General features: G+C 38.8%; 1 protein-coding gene across 1 annotated transcript in view; it reads left to right on the top strand.

The window, feature by feature from the left end:
* Positions 1-27,009, top strand: part of FARSB (phenylalanyl-tRNA synthetase subunit beta) — a 61,010-nt gene that overhangs the window by 32,694 nt on the left and 1,307 nt on the right. The window contains exon 16 of the mRNA XM_006207948.4: positions 7,164-7,319. Coding sequence (XP_006208010.1) covers positions 7,164-7,319 — 156 coding nt within the window. The remainder of the gene's footprint in view (positions 1-7,163; positions 7,320-27,009) is intronic.

Here is a 27,009-nt window from a genome sequence, read left to right as displayed (position 1 = left end):
CCGACCTGCGTTCCTGTATGAGTCGGTGAACGTCCGCTAGCCCCTGTGCTCGTGCGCGGCCTCACCGGCCAGTCTCTTCGTGCTAGCGTGGACTTTCTGACTGGCCGTCCGGCTGCCCAGTGAGGGGCTCAGGCCCCCTCCTCACGGAGGAGGATTTCCACTCTGAGTCAGACACACCCCCGCTCTTTGAGGCCAAGCCAGTCATTGTGCTTGTTGATCGTAAGAAGTTGCTGCAACATTTAAAAAAATTAGTCCTGACCAGAGGGACTAAGCTGATTTCTCCATTTTGTTGGGCAGAGAAGCGTGTGCCTTTGGAACGAGAAGTTAAATGCAGACTCTGCTGCGGGGTAGATTTTCAGCTTTATTATAAGGAGGAAGTCAGTAGAGGCTGCACTGAAGCTGTCAGATCAGGCTGCTCTGTGAGTTATTGGTTGGTTTCAGTTGTTGATGTTTTGGTTTCTTCTGCTCAGTGTCAAGAGTACACTGTAAACAAAATAGTGAAAGAAAAATTACTTCAGAGGAGTTGTATATTGCTAATCTTCATGCCCAGAAATGCAACTGTATTTTGCAAAGTCCAACATTCTGGCTTTTTAATTAAATACAGATTGAGTTCTGCCATCAAAGTTTATTCCATGATGGTCACCAGTTTGCCTAGAAGCTCACAACAGTGGCAGGAGAAAATGTATCACTGGGTTGAGTCTTAAGTTTAAAAGGAATGAGAGCCTAAGAAGGAAGGCTTAGTTTGGCTTTGTAAGCAAGTGTATAGACTTAAATTTAGTCTGATACAATCATGCAGTTGGAGAACCCTGATAATCATATTGCCATGTGCTTTAGTTTTAACTACTATATTTAAAGAATTTGGGGTTTTAATATTTACTATAGTAGAAGGAATGGGTTAAAGGCCTCTTGACCCCTCGAAGGGGTCTAGTTACATCACTTACTTTAGGAAACGCACACTTATTCCAAGCCTTTACGTCTTGCTCAGACCATTCCTGTGTTTTCCAAAGCATTGCTGTAGTCCTGGGACATGCTGCGTTTCTTCTGCCCCACCCCCCCAAATTTAAATAGTTCCTAAAATTTCTCATTCTCCCTAAAGCTTTTCTAAATCAGAGAATGACCTGCTTCTTACCCTGCCTAGTTTGGATGTGGAAATCCAGAAATTTGTTTAACTTTTTAAAGTTAATGAATTTAGCTTCAGTTTAATATATTTAAGATCCTTGTTCCTTTCTCCTCCCTGGACCACCATGGCCACATAGGAAATAGCTAATTCATTGTTCTTTTAATTTGGTTGATTCTTTCTATTTACTGTTGGTTTGTACCTTTCATGTATCTGTCTTATATTGTGACTTACTAAAATACAGGGGTCCAATCTTTGTAGTTTTTTGTATGATTCTTTGCTTGATAGAAAGTTCAATGAAAGCGTTTTTATTATGAGCTTGTAAAATACTTCAGCTCTGAGAAATTGTCCATTCTGCAGTCATTAAATAATGGATGATTATCTAGGGTCCACATGTGGAATGTGGCTTTCTAAAGAGAGCTTATGTCATCAGCCTGGATTAATTTAATTTTACTACTTCATATTTTTGGCATGTAGAATTTCCAATTAATAATTCAAAAAACATGGGTGTAGGGAACGTTGACATTAACAATATTTGAAGTAGCATCAGTCGCATATGTGATGGCATCTTAACTGTGTAAATAACATCATTTTTAATATAGAAAGTTATTTTATTACGTTTGGTTCAACACAGTTAAGATCTGCTAACGTGAGCATAATGTGCTCTGTCATGCATTGAATATTGTATTTTTTTAATAGATAAAAATCCATTCCAGGTTTATGTTAATGAAATAAAAACCAGTCCACCAGGATATAACTTTTTCCTTCATGCATTGTGACGGTCATAGATTTTTCCTCACATTTACTCCTTGGTTTTCAGCATTATTTAAAAAAGAAAAGTCTCTACCTCAGTGCTATAATATAGAAGTGTTTTAAGAAAAATTACTGTTAAGTTTTATTATGTTTGCTTTTAAAATGAAAATGTGTTTGTAATATCTTTAAGAACTTTCACAATACATATTTTTAAGAGCAATTACATTGTTTTCACATTAAAAGAAATGCATGTATCCAACTTCTCCCAAATCCTGCTCTTAGAATTAGTTGCCAGACATTTTATGCATATGCAACCACATGGTTTACATTTCTATATATAGCCACAGATACACATAAATACTTTATTTAGTGTTCAGGCAAATAGAATTAAGCTTTATCTGTCTTGATTTGTACTTTTTTCCTATGAACATATTCTATCCACTCCATTCTTTTTAATGGCTGCATAATATTCCATTGTGTGGCTGTATTGTAATTTACTTACTCAGATTGTTATGGTGACTGTTTAGATTATTACCAGGTTTTTGCTAAAATGTCTGTTGTGATGAATATCCTTGTACTCTTTACAAATATGTACTTTTAGAAATTGAATTGGTCAGTCCGTAAGTATGCACATTAAATGTTTGCTACCTTGTCAAATTCTCTTCTAAAAAGTATTTTTTTTTTTTTTACAAATTGGGATTCCTTCCAAAAGTGTGTAAAGGTTCCTGTTTTCCCACATTAGACCTAAATTTTAAGGTATATATCTTGACTGGATTCTTGTAGCTTTTGTGAATCATTAGGCCTACTCTGAATTTCTTTTGGAGATAAGAAAAACTTGTAGTGTATGTGACAGTCTCTTGGGTGCCAACAGTAAAGAAATTTGTTGGATGGAAAACTAAAAATTGAGGTGATTTGTTTCATTTTCTGAGCTTGGCCAGGCTCAGTTCTCAATTCTCAATCTCAATATCAGGCACCGATTGCCCTAGGAGTGTTGTTGGTTTCCTAGTAGACTTTCTTATAGCATCTTTATTTGGGCTTCTTGGTGAGTGTGAGCTAGAGATGGAAGGGTTCCCTTGAAGACTCTGCCTTCTTCCAGTCTGTGCCAAATATGATGACATAAACTAACACCTCTCATTTGTTTTTAATCATTGGTACTTTGATGAAAGAGATTCTACACCAAGCAGAAACCTATTGTAAGAGTTTGAGTTGTATGTGATAGTCATTTACTAAGGGACATCATGTATCATTTATCCCCCCTTTTTTCTTCTTTTAGAAAATCATTTGGCGTGTTCTTTTAGCTTCCAGAATTGTAGCCAGCCGCCCCTCCTTTGGGTGGTTTAGATCAGCCTCTCCGGGCAGTGCTTTGAAGTCCGTGAAAGACGTTGGTAATTTAGGCTGACATACTTGGCAGGCCCATTTAAAAAGCAGAATTGTTTGATAGCATGACACAAGAGGTCTGTTAACTGAGTTATAAAGAACTGAGGCATTTCCAGCAAACCCTAGTTTTGGCATGAAATTTAAATAGTTCTTATTTTGTGGCATGCAGTCAGTGAGCTTCCTGTGATGTAATATGGTCCCTCGGTGCAAAATACTAGGAAATGGGAATTTTACTATACCTAGCAGTTTCTCCAAGGAGGAATTCTGGGTAGAACTGAGTGTATGGTTATTTTCTCTTTTAATTCAGTTCAGCTAATTCAGAGGGAATATCTTAACAAGATGTGAGGAAGTAAGTCTAGAGGGAGTGGTAGCACTTGGGAGAGATGTGAAAATCCAGCCAGTAAATGGTGGGTAGTTTAATCTAATTCTTATGGTGGTTTTCGTATAAAGTGGCCTTTCCTGAAAATACTGCAAAGTTGAATCTAAAAATACATAGCTCATTATTGTGTAAGTATGTGCTGTAAACATCCTGATACCTTTCCTGAATGGAGTAATATTTTTTTTTAAGTCTTGTATTTTTATTGTAATTTCATTATTCTGATCATCAAAATCACTTAATTTGGTTTTTTTTTAATTCTAAGTCTTTAAACCAGATGTTGCTCCTCTTATCAGAAAGGCAAGTTTTACATAATTTGGAGATCAGGAAAGAAGTACTCCAGGGCAAAGGTTACCAAAACAGGGCTTCCAGTTTGTGTTGCTCAGCCCTCTGAGTGGCGGCATGACTGTTGGGCTCTTCCCTCACAGCAGAAATGCAACTACAAAGTAGTTTCAGTACGTGCCTGTGTTAAAGTGGAAGCATGTGACACCCACAAATGGGTACCACATGGCAGAGGTACCCAGGAGCAAGTCCGTCATGTGAAAGGGATAATTTAGTTCTGTTTCGTTTCATTGTTTTCCATTCAAGGGGTGGGTGGGGGGAGGGGAGGTGGAAAGAAGGGGGGAGGGGAGGTGGAAAGAAGGGGAGAGGGAGAGGGAAATGGAAAAGGGGAGGAGGGGGGAGTGTGTGTGTGTGTGTGTGTGTGTGTGTTCCTACAGAGGAATCCGGCCCCTCATTTTAGTCAATGCCTGTGGTTGATTTAGTGAGGTTTTTTGCCTGCCTGGTTTTAATATTAATCTTTACTCTTACACCTTTGATTATAGCTTCTGGATACCGCATTTCTTTATCCTTGCGTGTGGAAATGGTAGAGAGTGCCAGTGGCACCGTACTCACTTGCTGGCATCAGCTGGCTCTTGTGCTAACTGCGAATGTGGCCGCTGTCTGGTCCTGGCCTTGTTGAATAGTTACCTGTGTACGCTTAACTCCTCTCCAGGCTTTGTTCATTTACTCAGAAAACAATTGTTGAAGGTTTAGCCTGTGCAGGCTTTATGCTGGCTTTGACCTCTGCCTTCTAGGGACACCTAGAGTGGAGTGCCTTGAACATAATGGGTGCTGAGAAATGTTACGTGACCAGAACGGTCATTTCTCTGTGTTCCGTCAGAAGTTTACCTCAGAGTAGGCTTTCCATGAGTTACAATACTGATTGATGGCTAGAAGCAGTATTTGACTTCTAAAAATAATTTATTTCAATTGCTTAACTAGAATTCTTAAATGTGAAAACTCTTGACAATGAAAACATCTGTTTATCATACCAGAAATATTTCAAAAATACACATCTTTGACTACATTATGTAAGTATATATTCATACATAAGTTGGCCTTTGTATTGTTTGTTTTCATCTAGGTCCTTTAGAGATTTCATCTAAATCTTTTAGAGATTTAGAGATTTCTACCGTACAGTAGAGAGGGCGTGGGTTTCAGAGTTAGACAGTCCTGGTCAAGTCACTTATTAGCTGTGTAATTAATTAGCTCCAGGCAGTTAGCTTGGCTTTGGGCAAACCCTTTCTGAGCTTTTGTTTCCCCGTCATTTTTTCCCTATCCATTTTCTAAATACAGTAAAACCTACCTTCCATGATTGTCTTGAGAATTAAAGAAGATGATAGATAGGCAGACAAGGTACTAAGTCCTGGCGCGTAGTGGATAATCAGTTCATCTCAGTTTCTCTTTCCTTTTACCCCACTCAGGGGCTCACATTTACAGTACTTAGGAGTGCAGTACAGTGTCTTATGAAGTACTCATTTGTTTATCTGGATATGTGGAAGGCAACGGGGTTCAGTATCTTGTGTCAGTTACGGCTGTGGGGATAAGTCTGTGGGAGAACTTTTGCTCAATACATGCTAATGTGAAGCAGCTTTTTATTTTCAGTTTGTTGCCCCAGATGGACATCAGTTTATTCTTTTTTCCTAATTTGAAAGGCAAAAGAAACTAGCCTTCATTCAGTGTTTATGAAGAGCAGTGGTCTCCTCCAGAATTTATTAAAGGGCCACAAGTGTATTTACCTATTAAAAATTTAAATGGCCAGCGTTGAATTTGAGCCTGTCTTTGTATGCTATGCATTTCCTTCTTTAAAAATGAGTTTTAATAGAGTCTTAGATTTTTGTAACCATCACTTCAAGATATAAAACAATTCTGTCACCCCAAAACCCTTCATGTTGTCCCATTGTGGTCGCATTTTTTCCGCCACACCTAACCCGGAGCAGCCGCTGTCTGCTCTTTGTTGCTGTAGTTTTGCCTTTTTCAGAATGTTGTATAGACTTATATTGTGTGCAGCCTTCGACGATTGGCTTCCTTTGTTCAGCACAATGCCCTTGAGATCCATCTAAGTAGTCAAGTCTGTCTTAGTGCTGAGTAGTATTCTGTTGTTTACGTGAACCAGTTACAGTCATCCACTAGGGTCCACTTGGATTATTGCAATTCTTTTGAAAAATAGTGCGATTTGTAAGTTTGTCCTGATTTTCAAAATGGAAAAATATATACTAATCAAGGAAAAAGGGAAAATACATAAACTTCAAAAAAATTATTTCTGTCCCCAAATTACCTCTGTTAACCTTTGGGTGTATTTCTTTCCATTCTTTTTCCTGTACATGGAGTTTTTTGGCTCGTGGTTATACCTACATAATTGTGATTCTTCATAAATTGAGCTTTTCCCCCCCATGTTTTAATTGTGACGTGTGTATATGGCAGTTTAAAAAGATTATAAAGCAACACTAGTGTAACCATCCAAATTAAGAAATGGAATGTCCAGTATCTTAAGCTTCTTATAAGACCCTTCCCCATCATACTGCCTTCCCTTTACCTAGAGCAATCGCTGTCCAACTTTTGTGATAATGTTTCCCTTCTTTCCTTCATAGTTTTCCAACCTATCTATATTCTTTAGATGATATAATTTAGTTTTGACTCTTTTTGAACTTTGTGGCTTCTTTTTTTGGGGGGTTAACTGGTAAAAGTATTTGCTCTAGCTCTATTAGGATAAATCTTCATAAAGATGCTTTTTAGCCACATAGTAGTATTCCAGTGAGTGATTATGCTGTACTTTATGTGGCCATTTCCCCATTTAGGTTGTTTCTGATTTTCAGTATTGGAAATAATGCTTGTATAGAAATAATATCTTTTTGTATGAAATCTTTTTTGTATTTAAGATTATTTCCTTTGGATAATATTGTGAATAAAAGTATGAAGTTTTAAGGCTCTGATATATATTGCTAAATTCTTTACAAAGAGTTTTACCAACATACCACAGTGAAGCCCTTATTGTTCCTGAGTCAGCATTGAGGTTTCCCGTACCTCCCCCAAATCAAAACACCTCAGGGAATTTGATGATTGAAAAACCATTTTATCTTGCATTTCTGAGGTTGATTGTTTCTCTGTATGTTTACTAATTGGTATTTTTTGTTTACTTTGCCTGAGTTTATGTTGGAGTAAACCAGTTTCTTAAGTGATAGTCACCATAGCCTATGATCAATTCTTTTATTTTTTCAGATGTAGGTGCAAGAAACTACAGGCATCTCTGTGCTGTTTATTACAACAAGAATCCTGGGTTTGAGATAATCCATGGGCTGCTGGACAGAGTCATGCAGTTACTTGATGTGCCTCCTGGTGAAAAGAAGGGAGGATATGTGATCAGAGCATCAGAAGGTAAGACAAATCAGCTGAGTCCAGAGTCAGTGATACCGTGATGAAGAGGCCAAGCCCTGTGTGTGATAAAGAGTTTTTTGGTTTTGATTTGAGGAGGGGGGATGAGAGATAGAGCTTCATTTCAAGTAATTATCAGTATTTTCTAGAAAAATCCATTTTCTCTCTGGCATTTTAAGAAAATGCTTTTCAGAGCTCTTGTAGTGCCACATAATACGCTTTTGTTCCAGCTGAGCCCTGCTAACCCTGGCAAATCCAGAATCCAAACTGGAAGACGAGAGGACCGAGGCTGATGAGTTAGCACTCAAAGCCTCCTGTCTGAAGCTTTTAAGGCAAAAGAAAAAGAAGAGAGAGAGAGTGCAGGTTAGGCTAACCAAATGATGTATATATACTGCTTAAATGCCAGTTTCTTGTTGTCTGAGAATCTCTGAAAATTTTTGCTTTTCATATTCCTGAATTGAATCTGAGTTTATTTTGTTAGAAAAGAGATCCAGAAGCAACTTGAAAGAAATATTTTACCACTTTATTCCTACTGTTTACCTGACGAATTTTTCTACCTCTATTGGCATCTCAAATTTCTAAAAGAACATTCATTTTTTTAAAGTGTTACTTAGCAGTTGCTTGTAGTGGTCTGAGGTTTAGGGGGACATATTTCTGTTTTACTCTTAGATTTATTTTTCTTGGTCTTCAGAGATTGTTTTTATTATTATTATTATTGTTTTATTTGTTAATTTATTTTTAAATTTGGAAACTTCTTTGCAAATGCAATAACCCTAAATATATGGACCTTTTTAGGTTGAAGATTTGTAGGGTTATCTTTTTTCTTTTTTTAATAAAATTGAGAGATTAGCTATAGCAGGGAGCAATTGTTTTCTACCCCATCTCCCATTAGCAGTCATCCAGTGAAGATGTGTATTATGCTTATAGAATTCTGGAGTGTTGGCACTGGATCTTGGAGTTCATCAAGTCCAACTTCCTGGTTTGACAGATGGAGGAGCCAGGGCTGGGCAAGTTAAGTGGGTTGGACTGAGTCACACGCGTAGAACCCACGGCTCCTGCCTGCCAATGTGCCTTCCTCGAGGCCAAGTTGCCTGCCTTTATAGTGGCTTTACTTACTCATTCACCAGTTTACTTTTCTAGAATCGTGCTGTAAGATCTGGTCATCCAAGTTAATGGCAACCTGAAAGCTGATGTGACACTTTTTTTTTTAACCTTCTATGCAGTCTTTTCTCAGAAATTTTACTTCATTATAGAGATTAGCTGGATAAAAATCTGTTCCCTGAAACAGATTATACCATATATATGGGATCTAATTTTTTTTTCTTACTTGAAAGGTTGCAAAGAGCTGACATGGTCAATTGGAGTGTAATTTGTTGTGGATATGATACTTTTATATGTAACTTTTATATTAATCTAAGCGATAAACCAACATCTTAATATTATGACTCTCCTGCCTCGATAAGTTCCTTAGGCATTTATTTCTCAGAAGAATCTGAGTTCCCAGTCATGAGACAGGCTTCAAGAAGACAGAATAAGCAGGACACAGGCCCTGCTGTGAGGGAATCTGCAGGACAGTGACCACTGCAGACTAGCTCCTACAGCAAGCTGCTGAGATCAGGGCCTTGAAGTTTCCCAAGAGCAAGATAGTGCAGCATCTTGAGGGCATCTGGGGAAGTTTTAGTGAGTTTCTGGAAAGTGACATGGGCCTTTGAAGGAACAGGAGGAGATGGGGGAAGCAAGGCCAAAACTGATGGGAAATGTGGTCTAGTGCAGTTTGATTAGACTATAGAGTGAGGAGCAAGCTGGGGCCACATGTAGAATCCGGAGTGCTAGAAAAAGGGATTTTAGTTAATTAACAGGAAAGTATTGAAGCCGCTACTGCTGCTTTTTTTTTTTTTTAACGAGTGATATGATTAGATTTGTACTTTGAAGGGATTAATCTTCATGGAATGGAGAGTAGCAGTGCAGAGAACAATTGACGGGTATTACAGTGTATTCTAAGGCGTTGAGAGTAAGAACTTGAGTGTTGGCCTCAGCTACACCAAGGAGAAGACTGATTTAAGAAACTTTATGAAGGTCGAAGCTACAGCTCTCAGCATTTAGAAAAGTTCCACTTAGAACTTGGAACCTTTTGTGCCACTTGGAACCTTTTATGATACAGCTCATATGTGTTGATCTTTTTTTTTTGTAAGTTTTTTTAAATCATTCTAAACCTATGATATTATAATTTTAATCCTTATATATTTTAGCACCAAAACAATGTAATACTTAGTACTTAATTTGTTTAATATGTAGATGTCTGTTGTTTTGGAGTTTGTTTTTTTAATTAGAAAATACATTCATAAACTATAATCACTTATGTTGTGGTTATAGATCTTTTGCTCAGTTTTTTAGGCCAAGTTGTTACTGTGCTGTTTGATTTTGTATGAGGACAGAAGCCATCTTGTTTCCTTTTGAATTTACTTTCACTCTCAGGATATTGTAATGTTTTGTTACATTTTAATTATCTAATGACAAATATGATTATCTTTTTTTTTTTAATGGTTAAAGAAACCAAGACCTAAAGAAGTGGCTTGTCAAAATAAGTCAGCAGCAAAGCTGGTATTCTTCATCTAAAATTTCATGTATAAATGTATATGCATATATATATGAAGTTCATGTATGTATGTCATATATGTATCTCCTATGTAAATCTCTACATAGGAATTTGGTAGCCGGCGCATGTTTAGCTACATCATTTCCTCAGATTTATTGTTATTTTGCATTTATCTTTTTCCTGCTTCAAGAGAAAGTCTTCATGGTATAAAAAAGTCAAATAGAAACAGATTAAGAACTACCTTTCCCTGCCATTCTTGATTACTGAATTGCCTTCTATTACTCTGGCATATGGCTTACCTTTTAATAATTAAAAGTCCCTGGTGGCTTTGCCGTCATAATTGAGGTAAGTCTGCTCACCAGAGAGTCTTGCTAATGTCAGTTCATTGGCAGTTACACCTAATCGCTTTCTGCCCTTTCTGATGAACACCGCTGGCTTCCTTTCGTGCTGCTTTGTTTGGAGGTAGGACTGAGTGGATCAGAACTTGATTCCTTTTTGAGAAACTTGGCCCTTTCCGTTGTGAGAGAAATCTGGAAACTCATTCAATTGATCATCACACTGATCCCAGGGAGTTCTGCTGACATTGGAGTGTAACCTTGCTTCTCGTGCAGGCAGCAGTCCTCTGCCAGCCGTGGCCTCTGAGAAGCACTCCTGGGGCCCGAGACTATAGCCACAGTTAGAAGCCATGGTCGCTTAGTCTCACATAGTTTTTATTTGCTGAGCATCCTTGCAGTTAAGAACACAGGGTGAACTAGAATGTCACACTGCTGTTAGAATAAAGGCAGTTGTTGAGTGGGGAGAAGGAACTTTTAACTTTTTAGCAGATGAGGAGTGTTTTGAGGGCTTCACAAGGGATCAGCTCGGAATGTTTTAGTGGCATTTGATCAGATTATTACAGCATATGTATGTGCTTTTTTTTCAGGTTTCTTCCTCTCTGTTTTTGTGGTTTGTTGCAAACTGAATTATGTATGTTAAAACGCATTTATCCGTTTCAAAAACCACTTCTGGGCAAGGGAAATTCTCAGCATTTTTGTGTTTAGAACAGTTATGTGGTTCCTGGGCAAATCAGAGGCAAAAATAGCTTCTTGTTGACGGTAGTGGGCTTTGTGTGCGATTGGCTGCATTGACTTGACTCTGTACTTTTTTCCCTTTAATTTGTTGCTATTTCAGTTTTGTTTATTCACATTTCTATGGAAAATGTCAGTTTAACCTGAGACAAGATCCCTGATGGAAAGACAGAAGTTTTGGAACTTTTAGTTTTGACAATTCTAGTTTTCATGCTGTTCAGAATTCATTTGGTGAAATGAAAAATAACCTTGTAAATAATAGGCACATTTAATCCTGCGCCATATGTACCCACAGAGGTTTCTTAGATACCTTCTGTTACAGCAACACCTAATGATCATTGACTTGACCTGTAGGTCATGACCTTTTTCCTCTGTCAGGACACCTGTGAAAGATTTCAGATGCTACAACATACGGGTGAAATTGTGATGTTTCCCTGGTCTTCACAGGTTTTTAGTGTAACGTGAGCTTGGAAATATAGGAGAAGAATATGTGTTGAACAACTTGTTGGAGTAAGGTTGTTCTGTTTATGGTCTGATTTATACCCAACGTCTACACTGGAAGAAAGGACGATCTGTACGGCGTGTCCACATTTAGTTACTGTCAGCGAAGACACTATTCTGTTAAGGCATCGAGTATAAAGTACAAAAGGTTTGGAAGTTTTTAAGCTTCCTGACCTCATTACTCTTTAAAAAATGTCCTTATTTCTCTGGTTCTCTTCTTTTTGTGTTTGAGGCAAGCTTCCAAATACTACTAACTTGTTGCCTTCTTTGAAGGCTTTATTGAGAGCAGTATTAAACACTCGGCAGTGACCGCCACACATCAAAGCAGCGGGATGACGCGGGGCCACAGTGCTCATAAAAGCTTCAGCAGTCATCACATGATTCGCTTAGTCCTGAGTTGTTCTTGCGTGTTTATTTTCTTGCTTCACTCTCTCTTACAAGGCACAGTTCTCTTTGTTCATGTTTCTGTTCATACCACGCCCCCACCCCCGGTTTTTTGGTGTGCTCTGGTGCCTTCTTGGCATTTCAGTGCTCAGGCCTTGGAGTGAGTGCTCCACACCAGGTCTCACTTGGATGACTTGATCAGCTCACTCTCCCATCTGATAGATCTCGTTGTAACACAGCACTTGTCAACTTTTTATTATTCCTCCCTTATGGAAACTTTTTAGATTTTTTTCCTAGTTGTCCCTCTGTTAAATTTTAATACCACTAATATATTGCATATTTATTATATACTATATGTATGGCTGTGCTTTATACATTAAAAGAAAAGGTATAAACCTTTTTCTTTAAAATTCAATTCAGTGTTAAGAATAAGTAAAAATTTTTAAGTTGAAAAATTTTAAAAGTACTAACATTTCACTTTATATCTGCTGAATAACTTTTAAGGTTATTTACTTTTATGAATTGTAGTATATCAAATTATATAGGCCAATTAGCAGTTAACATAAATGCACACTAACTGTAAGCAAAATTTTAAGAAATCATTCAAAACCTACTTTTCCAGCAAAATAACTGAAAAATTAATGTCTTAAAAGTCATTTTGAGTGAATTTAACTTTTCTTGATAAAGAGAAAATAACTTTTAATTAGCTGTAGTCAGATGTTGTCAGTATTTTTTCTTTCCAGCATTTGATGTAATTAATGATGAATTGAACAACTTTTTGAATTAGAAACTGTTTTTATCTACTTCTCAAAGCCTGAGCCACGCACAGAAGCTCTCAGGATCAAACATAAACAGCATCGACACGGCAGCCAATGGCAGCTCCTGGCACACGCAGGTCACCTCTTAACATGACCTCGCAGTCGAGCACTTGATAGAAAGCCTTCAGTCACAGGATCAGAGCCATCTGTCGCCATGGTTTGGGGGCACTGGTCTTGCATACATATGCTATGTTTTCCCCGGTCAGTGTTGCTCTGGTGAAGCCCAGGACAACCCAGTGAGAGGAGCTGAATGCTAAGGAGTATGGTTTTGTTAAGTAGGGAGGGCTCTAAACCATTGTAATACAAGATTTTTTCATTCCCCACTCTCCCCCTCCAAGAACCAGTTTTCACCCTCGTTGAGAATGCATACCGTGACTTAATGCAGACTTTGGAGTTATTTCAGTTTAACAATATGTGCTGGGCAAAAAAGAGAGAGAGAAAGGTATTTTTATTTACCACATTGTACTCCTTTTTTGCCTTCTTTCCAAACTAGACCTTGGCTTCTGCTGTTTTACAGAAAAGGCCCTGGCTCAAATACAGAGAGGTGCAAAAGAAGTTCACTTTCCGCTTTCAAGGGCCCAGATTCTGAAAATTGAGAGGATTTTTAGAGTGATTTGTACTACTCAGTTTTGATCTTACATGTGTAAGTTTGTTTTCCTCAGGGAGAATCTCAAGAGTATCTCAAGGCTTTAGTAATACCAGGTCGTCCTATCGCGTGGACTGGCACATTGTGAATGTGGAAAATGGCGGCTCTCTATCCAGCTACTTGGAAGCCAGCAGTCAGATTTCAGAGGTTGGGTGTCCTCTGGTTCCAGTCGCCCAGGAATACCAAGTACTTGCCAGTGTCCCTCACCTCTGGGTACTGGAAAATTAAGAGTAATTCTTTTCCATTAACACTGACTTAAAAGGGAAAATCAGCCAAAACATAGATGATTTGGCTTATATTTCTTAAGTTCTTTTTGGTAATTTGAAGAGGAGTTAATGATATAAGTTAATCTGATGTGGTCTTATAAATTGCTAAACTTATAAATTTAATAAGTTTAGTTTTATAAGTTGCTGAAATTCCTCAACACAGTTAACTTAGTCACTTAAAATAATATATGACGTCTAATACTTTGTCAGGGTAAGGTAACACAATGAAGTAAATGGTAGGGTGTCACATTTTCAAAAATACTAGGAAATCCTGTGATATGGAAACAAGTTTGTTATATGTGTGCATGTATTTCGATAGATGGGTGGATGGATAGATCTTAAGGAAGGAAATAACTTCTCTTATCTTTTGGAGTAGCCTGAAAAAGAATCAGTTCTTAAGAGAGTAATTGTGAGTAATTTAAAACAGATAGCTACTCTCATTTCTTTTGAAGCAGATGTGTTTAAGCAAATAAGTTTATTGAATTTACCTATCTGAAAAATGTCCTTTTCCCCTTGAAGTATTCGTATTTTGTATTTCCTTTTCTTTCAAGGTATAGGACTAAGGCAACATTTGTTAACTTTTTTTTTTTCAAGAATTAAAGGGAGAAACTCCTATAACTTAAACTCCATTTTATTAACTTATTAAAATTTTGAAACAGTTACAAGCTTATTAAAAATTTAAAATACCGTACAGAAAGCTTTTTGATGAACTATTTGAGAGTAAATTGCCAACCTGTACCCCTTAATACACGAGTGTGTATTCCTTATAAACAAGGACAGTGTCCTGCATAACCAAAATATAATCATCAAAACCAGGAAAATACCATTCATGTTAATGTTGAGCACCATCTAATCCTCTACCCTGTGCAAGTTTTATCAGTTATCCTTTATATCAAAGAAGCACTTGTCACTTTTAGCTGTTGCGTCTCAAAAGTCTTCTTCTGGGGAGTTCTAGAATAGCCTTTCTTTGGCTTTTCTGACCCTGACAACTTTTGACAGTTGTAGGTCAGTTATTTTGCAGTGTGTCCGTCAATTTTGGGTTGTCTGATGTTTTCTTACCATTAGATTCCAGTTCGGCATCTTTGCAGGAACGTTACAGAAGTAATGCTGTCTTCTCAATGCAGCCTGTCAATGGCACATGATTTCCATTTGTCTCATAACTGATAATGTTCACTTAATCGGTTGATTAAGATGGTGTCTGCTAGGCTTCTTTACTGTCAAGTTATTCCTTCCTCCATTATGTTTAGTAAACATTTTATGGGGAAGAACTTTGAAATTATGTAAATGTTCTGTTCTTAATCAGTCTTTTTATTTATCTCAGTGTGGACTCATTTCCGATTTTATTCAATATATTTTAATCTATTTTTTATTCTGATGCTCATATTGTCCTCACTTTTGTCAGTGGGAGTCTCTTCAAATTGACTTCTGTGTCGCTGTAACATGTTCCTATTATTCTTTATAATTATTAGCACTCTTTTGCTTTGGACACAAGAAGATATTACAGGCTTATCTTGAACTTTCCATTGTCCTATTTCTCCATTCTGGTTCCTTTTAGTGGGGAATGGTGTCTAAAAGCCAAAATTTAGGATTCTAGGTGTGCACACACACATGTATAAACACACTTTGCTTCTGTATATATTTTTTGCAGACCATAAATCCACAGCAACACCTCCATGCCATTCCATTCCAACACCTTAGGGTTCACTGTAGTTTTCTCTGTTTCCGTATTTGTACCTCATTTTTCCAACAGTGAGAAACCTGATTCCCGTTATTCATAATTTGTTCACTTGCTCGATTGTTGCTCCTGTTTGTTACTAAACTCCATCTTGTCCCCTGTTTGCCCTGCTCATCACTCACTGTCAGACTCAGAGGCCTGCCCCTCTCTCACCTGTGCGTGCCCTTCCCACCCCTGTTGGCTCTGACACCCATGCTGCCCCTGAGGGTGAGGCTTTCTGCCTTCCTTAGCCCCTTTAGGGTTGGATTGTTCTGTAGGAGAAGGGGAAGGTTTTTAAGTCTTGAGAAGCCTTTGTCAGTAGGGAGGTTTCTGTTAAAATGAAGGGGAAAAAATGGTTTTTCGGAAGCAGGTGATAATGTAGGAAATACATTTCTAGGCTCATCTTCTATCGTTTCTGCCTTGGACCCAGAATCAGCCATATTTCCAAGTGATCTTGGTTCCTTTTAGGGAGAAATCAAATTTAGATCACAATCTAGGTGCTAAGGTGGCACATTGCTACTGAGCAAGTCACTGTTTCTAGGACTTTTTAGTATGTAGAACTGGGGAAAACCTTTTTATTTATGTATTTTTTTTAAGGAAAAACATTGAGTTTATATGGATATTTCCAATTTATATTTAGGATTAGAGGGTTTTTACTTAATATGTTTGGCTATATATTTATAGCTTGTTTTCTTTACACTGAAAATCTTGGTTCCTAATGAATTTACATAATTACTTATTTGTTTGCTCTATCTTTGTTTCAGAATACTATCAGTGTAAGTACAATATGATTATTGAAACAGTTTAAGCTTTATCTTCAGTTCTTTTTGTAGTCAAAACATATTGTACAAAATAAAGTACATTCAGAGAATTTCAGCTTCCATGTCTGTTTCCTCGCACTGTTACCTGCCTATCTCCATAGATCATGATCTTACTAGTTTTCAGTTATCCTTGTGCAGTTTTTTATGTATAAGCTTGTATGTGTGTGTGTTTATAGTCTCCACTTTCTCAGCTGGAGAGTTGATACTTTACACACTGTTCTGTACCTTGTTTTTTTTTTACTTACCAGTTGACAATAGAGGTCATTATGTGGCAGCATATAGAGGCCTCCATCAGCAGAGTACTGCATAGTACAGAGTACACTTTAATTAATTAAATCCCTATCGATGGACGTTTGGGCTATTTCCAATCTTTTGCTACCACAGACAATGCTACAATGAATAGTTTTGGATATATGTTACTTTTTTTTTTTTTAACCTTTGTGTCTTTGAGACAGATCCCTAGAAGCGTGGGATTACTGGGACTAAGGGTAACTTTATGTTTTTGCTACATACTACCGAACACCTTTCCGTAGGACTCATGGTTCTAACATTGTACAAACCCAACAGCAACAGATGAGAGGACCTCTTTCTCCAGAACCTCATTCGCAGACTAGGTCATCCGACTTCTAATTTTTGCCAGTCTTTCAGGTGGGAAGTGGTGTCCACTGTGGTTTTAGTTGGATCTCCCTTAATTATGAGCAAGTAAACATATTTTCATGTTTACAGGACATTTTTATTTCCTTTTCTGTGAACTGCTTGTTCATATGTCTTGCTTATTTTTTAGGTTTTTCAATCTTCATTTTCTCTATTTTAGAATCTTGTTACATATCAGGAATATTATATTTTTATGATATATAGCCAACTAATTTTAATTAATTATCTTTTGACTTTTTAATTATGTTTTTGTCATGTAGGTTTTTAAAAAATTTATATGGTAAAATTTATTAATCTTTCCTTATTGCTACTGGATTTTGAGTCATAGCTTGGAAAGTTTCTCCCACTCTGTGACTAGGGAGGAATGCACCATGCTTCCTCTAGTGCTTGGATTTTTATTTTCTTTTCATTTAAGTCTCTTACCTGATTGTAATTTATCCTGAGTACCTATGAGGAATAGATCGAGTTTTACCTTTTTCCATATGCCTTGCAGATTTTTTGGTACATGTTGCTATGAATTTTTTTTAGTGGTATTACTTAACTCCTTAGATTTACCTTGTCTTATGGTAAATGCTTTTTGAAATCCATGAGAGAATAGAAGAGATCTAAAAATCTTATGCTCTTTGACATCTCTACAAGATTAAATGATTTTTAAAAGTACTTCCTTTGGTCAAAGTTAACAGGTCCAAGAGGAAACATGGGGATATTTGAGACTGGCTGAGAATCGGAATAAAAAAACTGGTCCAGTTCAGGGCAGAGTTCACAGATCCATAGAGTTTTAAAGATCCAGTTTGCTATAGCCTCTTTTCTCAAGAAAAGAAGGCTTCTATTGTTTAATAATTTTCTTGAGAAGTATTTTGAGAATTCTGCAGGTATATATCAGAGTTAGCGCCATAGTCTCCCCAGTAGTCCAGCTCTTCTAAGTCCGTTAGCAGTTCTTTCCAACGTTAAGATAAAGTCACTGTATCTGTCAGTAAAGTGAGATGATTAGAGATGAGGCCTTAATCATATGTATATGTATGATGTACAGGATGCTGACAAATTCCAAAAGAAAAGGTTTTATGCCATGACTAGGGAGTTTATAAAATACTTAGCTGATGGTCTATTTACATGTTGGCTTTTCAATAGCAGTTTCCAGAATACATGCGATATGGAAGTAGAGGCCTCTGTGTGAGGTCCCGTGGACATTGGAGCACGAGCAGCTGCTGGTCCCTTGTCCTTGTTCCTTTCAGAGCAGTTAGCAATTTAGTGACCAGGTTTCCCATCCAAGGGCTTTGTTTAGAGTGGTGTATTTGGGACCAACTTTTTTTTTTTTCTGTCTAACTTTGCTTCTATTATCTATCCATTCAGAGTAATTCCACTTGGATTCCAACATTTTTCATAGTCTCTGTTTTGCTCAGCAGAACCAAAGTCCCTCCTTGCTCAATGGAACCAAAAACAGAGTTTGATTTAGTGATTCTCACTGCTTGGTAGCTAATAGCTGACCCCCTATTATGATTTATCTAGGAAATTAGAAGGCTGTTAAAATCACTTTTTGATCAGCATTTTCCCGGTATTTCTTTTTAACAAGCAAGACTGTAGAGGCCTTTGATAACTAATGTTTGCACTGATTTTTAAAAAAATATTAATTAAGAGTCTGCTTTGTTTAAAAACTAATAATGCATATTTCACTGTGGACTTTGGGCCAGTGGGGAAGTGGAACGTTAATCAGACGTCCGTTAGATACCTGTCTTCTCCAGAGTGTCTCTCATCTGCCAGCACATTTCTTCTCCTCTCCGTGTTACGCTGCCTTTGCGGAGATTCCTTTCTGCTTTTTATCTTAAATTAGCCTTCCCTGTATTACATCATTGCAGGAATCCCACAGATTGACATTCATTTAAAGCATTCCCAGTACTTCTGTGGAAATGAAAAGCCAGCTTCCTTGAGGTCTCAACTGTGGTTTTGATCTTGATGAGTTATTTTGCTTTATATTAATGTTCAGTAGCCATGGCCTAACCGCAACCTGCTTGAGAATAAATGCTGGTCGTCACATGGGTGACTTGGACAACCTGTCCCCTCGTGGAAAAACCTCGGAGCACCTGCCGGCTCACTGGGTCGTAGCTGATGAACCTCATCTTCCTGCTGAGGGTTCTTCAAGGCCAAACAGGCCACACGCGAGGCTGGCAGCAGACCCCGCCCTCCGCGCCACGCAGCCTTGGGTCTTACTGTTCCTTCTCCTCTCCCCCGCCTCCAGGACCCGGTTCTCTCCTTGTTCCCCTTCTGCTCTTTTAAAAATATTTTCTTTTCAGGGAAGGATCTGACTTCAGTTTCAGTTGATACATATTAGTGTGAATTTAAGAAATGCTTTAATTTTTAGCCTTTTTCATTATGAAAGGAAAAAAATTTGCTCCCTTTTGGAATAGGTCAGGTATTAACGTTAGAAAGGACGGGGCAAATTTAGTGGAATAGGAAAACCTACCCTCTTTCTGAAACTACACCTGGTTGATAGCCACACACACCCTTACTATGTGGAAAGAGCTTATTTAGGAAGAGGTGAGAGAAGAAACATGGGGAACAGCAACATGGCCCAAAATATTAGTGAAGAGGCAGTGATTACTTGCTTGCCTTCTTTTAAACAATAAACCGTGTGACTGTAGTTAGAATATTTTTATTTCTTCTGATGTTGAAGCCCATGAAGAGTAAACACTTGAGCAGAAATATCAGATAAAATGCCTTGCTCTCAGTGTCTCCAGAACTTCCTGTTTGTACCATCAGACCTGTTTTGATATGTCTAATATTCACCAGTAGCTGTTAAATATTTTATCAACATTACTGCAGCCACTATACTCTGGTACTCACATTCCAGAAGAGAAAGGTTTCTGCTCATTCTCTTAATCCCTAAAGGCTCTTAGCTTGTTTGTGAATTGTGTTCTCTGAACAGACATCCCCTTTTGGAATTATTTTCCTGGGCTGCTTTGAAGCATTTTTTTCCTCACCAGTGAAACTGAAAAAAAGGTAGTAAGTAGTTGGTACTGTGCAAGGGAAGACTTTTTTAAAATCAGTGTTGTACAAAACGAGATCAGTATAATCTTGTATTAAGTTTGATACGACCATTGCTTGAAGTCCTTTGTTTAATGCTTTGATATATAATGAACTATACGATGATTCGCATTGTTTTATTTGTGTGGTACTACCTTTGACAAAGGGAGGGAACCAAGAAAGCAAAAAGTAACATATATGTTACAGAAGTCCTGTTTATAGTAGTGGATAATTGGAATCAACTTTAACATAAAATACTTAGAAAAACGTGCAAACTATGACATATAAATGTGACGGAATGTGGTAAAACATGTGAATATAAACGAAATTGAAAAAGCAGATCTTAAGATGGTACAGAGTCTAGCTACAATGATAGGAAGAATGCACTTTGTTGAGCCCTGGGAGGCGTGATCAGCTGTGGTGTGGTCACAGTAACTGTGCGTTGCGTCAGGCCCTTCTGTTGCTGAGGTCGGTGTAATTTAGGACTTAATCCCTTTGTGCTGGAAATTTCTTCATCTGTAACATGGGGAATGGTCATATCTGTCCTGTGTACCACAGAGTTGTTGGGAGAGGCAGATGTAAGAATTTGGGAAAGCATTTTGGAATGGATGATCCCTCCCCTGAGGACCCTCGGGTTAGACATTAGGTCTGCCCTTAAGAAAATCAGCATTGGAGGGGAGGGGTGGAGCTCAGTGGCAGAGTGTGTGCTAGCATGCACGAGGTCCCGGATGTGATCTCCAGTACCTCCATCAAAAAAATAGATAAACCTAATTACCTCCACCCAAAAAATACACAAACAAAAACCAGATAATCAGCACTGGGTAAGAGTCACTGACTGAAGTCCAGAAAGGAACTGGGTTCTTAGCTCTGCTGTTACCTGGCTGTACGGTTTTCTCAACCTCTTTGTTTATACGTTTTCCTCATCGAAAATAAAGGCATGGACAAGATCGCCTCCAGGGTCATTTCCAGTTTTAAGATTCTGCAGGAGTTTAAATGCTTCAGAAGCAGCCTCTGCTGCAGGGTCTAACATGGCAACATTTTCTTCACCTTTTTAGATAGTGTCACTGTGGGGCTCATTTATCTTCTCAGATTATTCCAGCCTTGTTGCAGGAATCTGGAACTTACTCTTTAAGGATGCCTGCATTATATGGGACTTCTAGAAATGTAGTTCTGTTTTCCCTGGAAAGTTCTAGGTTTTGTTTGTGTTGTGTTAATAATATTGCAGAGCATACCTAGTTATGTCCTAAGGTTAGAGGTTGCCAGTCCTTTTTTTTTCTTCTTCAAGTTTTGTTTATTTATTTAATTCTAAATCAGAAGAAGTTTGCAAACATGAAATGGAGAGCTTGACCCAAAGTTTGAAAACACTGTCCTGCAGGCCTTCTGTGCCTCGGGGCCACACGCTCAGAGGTGCCATTTCAGGGGCCGTCCCCACTCTCTGGGCTATAGTGTTGCTTGCCTTGGGCAAGTCCCCTAATCTCCTTGTGCTTCACTTTCCCATCTGTAACTTGCCTGTCCTCAGGGGCTTGGCCAGGGCTGCACTGGGACCAGGTCGCTGCCTTTACTAGCGATGGAAGGAGATGAGTAAGTAGAGGGCAGGGTACTTTGTTTTCACAATCTCATTCTCTTCTTTGTTTTCCCCACGCCCTGCTTGTCAGCTGAAATTGAATTTTGAAACTACAGCACATCTATCATAATTACATGTTTGAAGTTATGTTTATTCCATGTTGGCCAAAGGTCTCTGTTGAATAGGTTAACTAATTGTGAAGTTACAGATATAATCTCATATACTCAGTTAACCCTAGAATAGTCTCTTTACTGTTGTTTTTGCTATTTCACTGTGATGGTAGAGAAAGTAATAAGTTGCTCACATTTGGTTGGAGAAATTGTTCCTTACCAGGTTTTTATCAGGTGAGAGATGAGGAAAGAACCATCTTCCTGGCCCAGGAAGGCAGGATGATCCATACCTTTTATTTCTGAACCTGTTATTCTATATCTGTCCTACGGACATTTAAGAAATGGGAACATTTGGGGGGAAATGACTCAAGTGCCAGACACATGTAGGATGGTGGCGTTATTTTGGAATAGGAGCTTTTGAAACAAGCCAGTAGGTAGACAGTGAGGACACTCTTCTGGTTTTCAAATTGTCACTTTATTTTTGGAGGGGGAGGTAATTAGGTCGGTCTGTCTGTCTGTCTGTCTTTCATGGAGGTACTGGGGATTGAATCCAGGGCCTCACGCATGCTAGGCATGCGCTCTACCACTGAGCTATATATACCCTCCCCCAGTGAGGGCACTTTTTAACCTAGAGTTAAAAATCTTTTGGTTTTATACAAGTTAATTTGAGATGCATTTAAAATTGCAATTGAATGTATCACATTTAAGTTCTCCTAACATTCTTTACCTTCTTCAGGTTTTGTAACGTGAGTGTGTGTGTATGAAAGACACATAGTTGAGATGAGATTTTGAAATAGACCTTCAGAGTGGTGATCACTTTGTAACACGCAGAGATGTTGAATCCCTGTGTTGTGCTCCTGGAACTAACTAACGTTACAGGCCAATTATACTTTAACAAAAAAATAAAATATAAATAAAATAAAACAGATCTTAACAAATGTCAAAAAGTGATAGCCATGGAACTAAATGATAAATTTCCATATACAAAGTAAAACAAAATTTCTGGAGCTATCATTCTAAATATTTAGTCATAAGGCAATTGTGGCGATCTATTATAAAAGGATGACATTTCTCCATTAGTTAGAAGCCAGGTAGTCTGGGCTTTGCAGATTGCTTTTTAAGAATGAAGTCCGACGGGATCCAGTCCTTATCTGCAGGACAGATTTTGCCGTACCGTCCCTGCAGAACGTCACTGTGGGCGCAGGCTCCCCTCCGAGCTCCGTGCTGTGGGCTGAGTGGGCCCGGCTCTCCCCTGGCCCAGTTGCCTTGGCTCTAAGGTTAACGATGCCTGCAGGTGTGTTGGGATTAGCGCTGTCAAGTTGTCAGGGGGTTTTCTTTCTTCTGATCTTCAGAAAAGGATGAAAGACAGCCATTCAACTCAAGGGATTAGGTCCCCTCTCTTTAAAGACTTTAGGTGCCATAAATATTTCACTTCAGATGTAAGGTGAAGACTTGTATACATCTGGGGCAAAATGGGTGTTTTATATTACCAGTTGGAAATTATTCAGTCTCCACTTACAGATTAAATGATCTCTGCAGAGAACTTTTCTTCCGAGAGTGTACCAAGATCTGGAAAAAAGGTGTGTGTTTATATCTCAGTAGTTAGGCCAGTCTTTCCTCCTCGTGTTCCTAAACGCTTTTCTTTTTATAGGTAACGCCTTACCCACATTGTGCCTGTTTCCCCCTTGGGTGCTCCCTCATTCCACTGATGCGCTCAAAAAACTCCTGGTTTAAAGCTTTGAGAGCTGCCACCCTTAAGAACAATACATTGCTCACATGTTGTTAAGTCTGTGGTCAGTTGGCCTTTTTTTTTTTTTAAGCCCTATATTTTGTCTTGTTTTCCCTTTACATTAACATTATTTAGAAAAGGAAAATGAGATTAATGTTTTGGCAGCTTAGTTAGAAACTGCTATGTCAGAAAGTGGTCGGAAAGCAGGAGAGAGTCCTAGGTGGGGAATTATGGTCCCAGCCCCACCTCCTCTTCCTGTCACCCGCTCTGTCAGTTTCACTCCAGAACGGACACTGGATTTTTGTTTTTGATTTTTTTTCCCTTCGTGTGATTTCCTAGGATGGGACATGGGATAGTGGAATTGATTATTTTATGTATGTAATTGTATTAGAATTAGGAACTTGGGGGAGGAAGGCAGGGTTTGGGTAGGTGTCAGCCCTAGAGTCAGCCTGTTAAGTGATTATTCCTTCCTCCCACCCCATATTACATAATCAGTCATTTAGAACAGATTTAAAGCACATTCAGGTGGCCCAGTGGCTTATTAAGCTATATAATTCTGTGTTTTGTGTTTCGTCCCTGAATTTGGGGACTTGTGTGTTATTATTATTAAAGCTTGTGATGATGGCTTCTCTTACTTGCTGTGACGTATGTGATATACGGACATTACTTTTTCAGTGTTCCCCACCGTCCTTTTAATTTTATCCTTTTTATTGTGGAAAATTTGAGTGATAAAGTACCAGACTGCAGGCAGGTACAACCCCAAAGCATGTATCAGTAACACGAAGAAAGGGAAAAGTAAAATTGTACGAGTAGGTGATGTTTAGAGATGGGTTAAGTACAGTATCAAATGAATTTGTTGCAAACAGCCAGTGGCAGAGGGTTTGAGACTAAGGACTTAAGAGCCTCATGCTTGATAGCACCGTGGAGCTTTTAGATAAGGGGTCCGCTCAGTTAGCGCCTTAAGCTTCTACTTCCGATGCTTCACAAAATTACAGGAGTGACTATGTGTAAAGCTTGTCCAAACTTTGGGCCTATAATATTACTCCAAGAGAAAGACTGGGGCAAAAAGAAACTGTGAAAGGTGTTTGGCAACCAGCAAGGGAGGGAGCTCACAAACTCTTTGAAGGTCAATTAGCCAGAAAATGTGCTGAAGACTGGGTGCTGTGCTGGATTACTGGCCCAAGAATTGCCCCCAAGGTCCTCAAAGTGGTCCTGCCATTTGAGCACAGAGAGACAATTATAGCCCTCGAAGAGATGCTACAAAAGCTTTAATTAAGGGACTTACTTACACCCCACTAAGTTTTGGAAATTAAATTCTTATTTGTGCTGAACTGATGTTTCTTTTGTCTGGGTTTCCACATGCATTTCAACAGAAAACACTATTTTCCCCAAATCTGTCTTCCGTTGGAAGCCGTTCTGCTGTGATGGATACTAGCAAAGCTGAGGGTTTAACTGGTGAGAGGAACTGGGTGGCAAAGTGTGGCTGAGAGGCTTTTTGCAGGAGAGCGTTTGGGGTGCAGGCTGAAAATTGTAGAATTTATGCACCTTGATGCAACAGTAAACCAGGAACTCTATTTAGACTTAAACACATGGTTAAAAGAAAAAGATATTTTGTAGAATTTGGAGTTTAGAATTCTCATTCACAAGGCAGCATGATTTCCCTTGAATTGGCAGCTTTATGATTTTAGACACTGCAGACTGCTCTTTCGCCAGAAATACATTTTTGTTTGTTTGCTAATAAGATAAAAGTAGCCTCGGACTACCATCCAGGTCTGATTTTCCCTAAGTCTAGACCTGTATTTAGGTTCCATGCAGATGTGACTCCTTTACTTTTGGAAGGACTCTGATTTAAGTTGCCTCATCCTGGTCCCAGAGCTTTGCGGTGGCTTTGTGGTAGCCCTGCAGTGCTCAGCTCCCCTCCTGCTGATGGGGGGGTGCTCTCATCTTTGAACTCAGACCCAATTGCTGCCTGAGGTGGGGTCTGTTCCCTTTGCTTTGTTAGTGAAGCAATTCTCTCTTGTCTGCTCTTCTTTGAAGCCATTCACTTCTGCCTGCAATATTTGGTTTGAACCATAAAGATTTTAAAAAAGCATTAAGAAATGCTGATGTTCTAGTAATTGAAAATTTTCTTCTGGTTCACGTACAACATCAGCCAAGTGGTACAGTTTTGAGGTTCTCTCTGTACCCTGTACAAACTTGAAGACACTTTTATATGCCTCTCAATTTATGTCTGAAGAAGAGGCCTTCAGCCTTGCTCTAACGTAACAGTGTGTCAATCAGAAAATCTTAAAACCTTGTTAGAACTGAAAACATGAAAAATGGCAAGAAAAGTGAAAATTGTCACCACAGGTTAAAATGTGTGGTTTTCAGCAAAACAGAATCTATGCAGAAATCCCATTCTTGAGCTTAATTTTTACCTGTGGGTGGGGGTGGGGATTAGCGTTGGATGAGAGGACCCTTTAGTGTCCGCTGCACTGGGATGCAGCTCCTCAGCTGGGTAGGCCTGTGACCCACGGGCAGTTTAAGATGCTCTGCAGTGACTGGGATGGGTCCATGTGCTGGGCTGAGAGCTTTTGCTATTTGTATTGTTTAGAATAGTCCCATACTTGGATATGTTTTAAATAATGCATAATATGAATTTCAGGGGGGGGGGTTGTTGTTGTTGTTGGAAAGAAGGAAAATTGTATTTAGTGATGGGAATGGTTTTGTTTGACCAAGTATTTAACCAGTTAGTGAGCTTAAGCAAAGTTTGGTACAAACTTCTGGAGAGAGTACAGCTGGCATTATCGTGCTAACTGGAAAAGAACGTAACTGAATTTTGCTAGAAAAGTGCTGATTCAAAAAGTTGTTTTATGAAGTAAAAATTCTAAGGCCTTATCTCTTAGGCTTTATTTTGCTAACATTGTCAGAACTAGCACATCTGGATTAGATTCTAAAATAGTCTGGTTTTATGCTTCAGTTAAAATGAATCCAGTCAAATTGGAATTTGCAGATAGAAAAAAAGCAAGGATTTTGGTACTACAGTGAGGAGTCTTAAACATACCAGGGTTATCAGGGAAGGTCTTGAAAACTCCCTCTCCAAATGGCCTTTAAAAGTAGGCCAGCATCTTTTTCAGGCTGTGCAGCTTATTCAGGCGTATTCTGTATAAGGGGTGCCGGGGTGATGAGTGAGTGCCCTTCGGGCGGCCCTTCCAGCTCTGTCATTCTTGGTTATGTTGCTTATTTACCACCAGCACTTTTACAGACTTACCATCTGAAGATTTATTTGATGGGGGAGGAGGGTGGTCTTGTCCTTTAAGTTAGGTTTTTATTTTGACAGAATTAAAATGTGCCATCTTTGTCAGATTTAGCAATATTCATGTCTTGCTAAGGCTCTGTATTATCAATGAAGTCGCTTTCTGTATTATGTTGTTTAGTCCTTCTCTGCAGGTGCAGATTTGGGCACATAGCCAAATAATTATGAACTTCAAATCCAGTTTGTCGAAATTCTTGCTTTAACAGACAGTGAAGCAGGATTGTTTACTTTGGGGGAGCTGTGAGAAACAGACTGCCTGATATTTCAACCTGGTTGCTTTGGGGTTATTTAAGAATGGCAGTTAAAAAGTGTTTTTTAGGAACACAAACATCCTTCTGTGCTGATGGGGAAATGTGGGTGATCGTCCTGTGTCTGGTGTAGCTGGGGCTGACTGGCCGGGTGCACTGTGCCCACTGCCCCCCGCCCCTTCCCCAGTTCTGCATCTCCTCATTATGCTGCCCTTGGAGCATCAGTAGAGACTCAGCAGTTTGCTCTTTCGTAAATAACGCA

Source organism: Vicugna pacos, chromosome 5 (assembly GCF_048564905.1).
Source record: "Vicugna pacos chromosome 5, VicPac4, whole genome shotgun sequence".
In the NCBI taxonomy this organism is placed as follows: Eukaryota; Metazoa; Chordata; class Mammalia; order Artiodactyla; family Camelidae; genus Vicugna; species Vicugna pacos.
The sequence above is the reverse complement of the archived record's forward strand: the minus strand, read 5'-3'. Positions and strand labels throughout refer to the sequence as shown.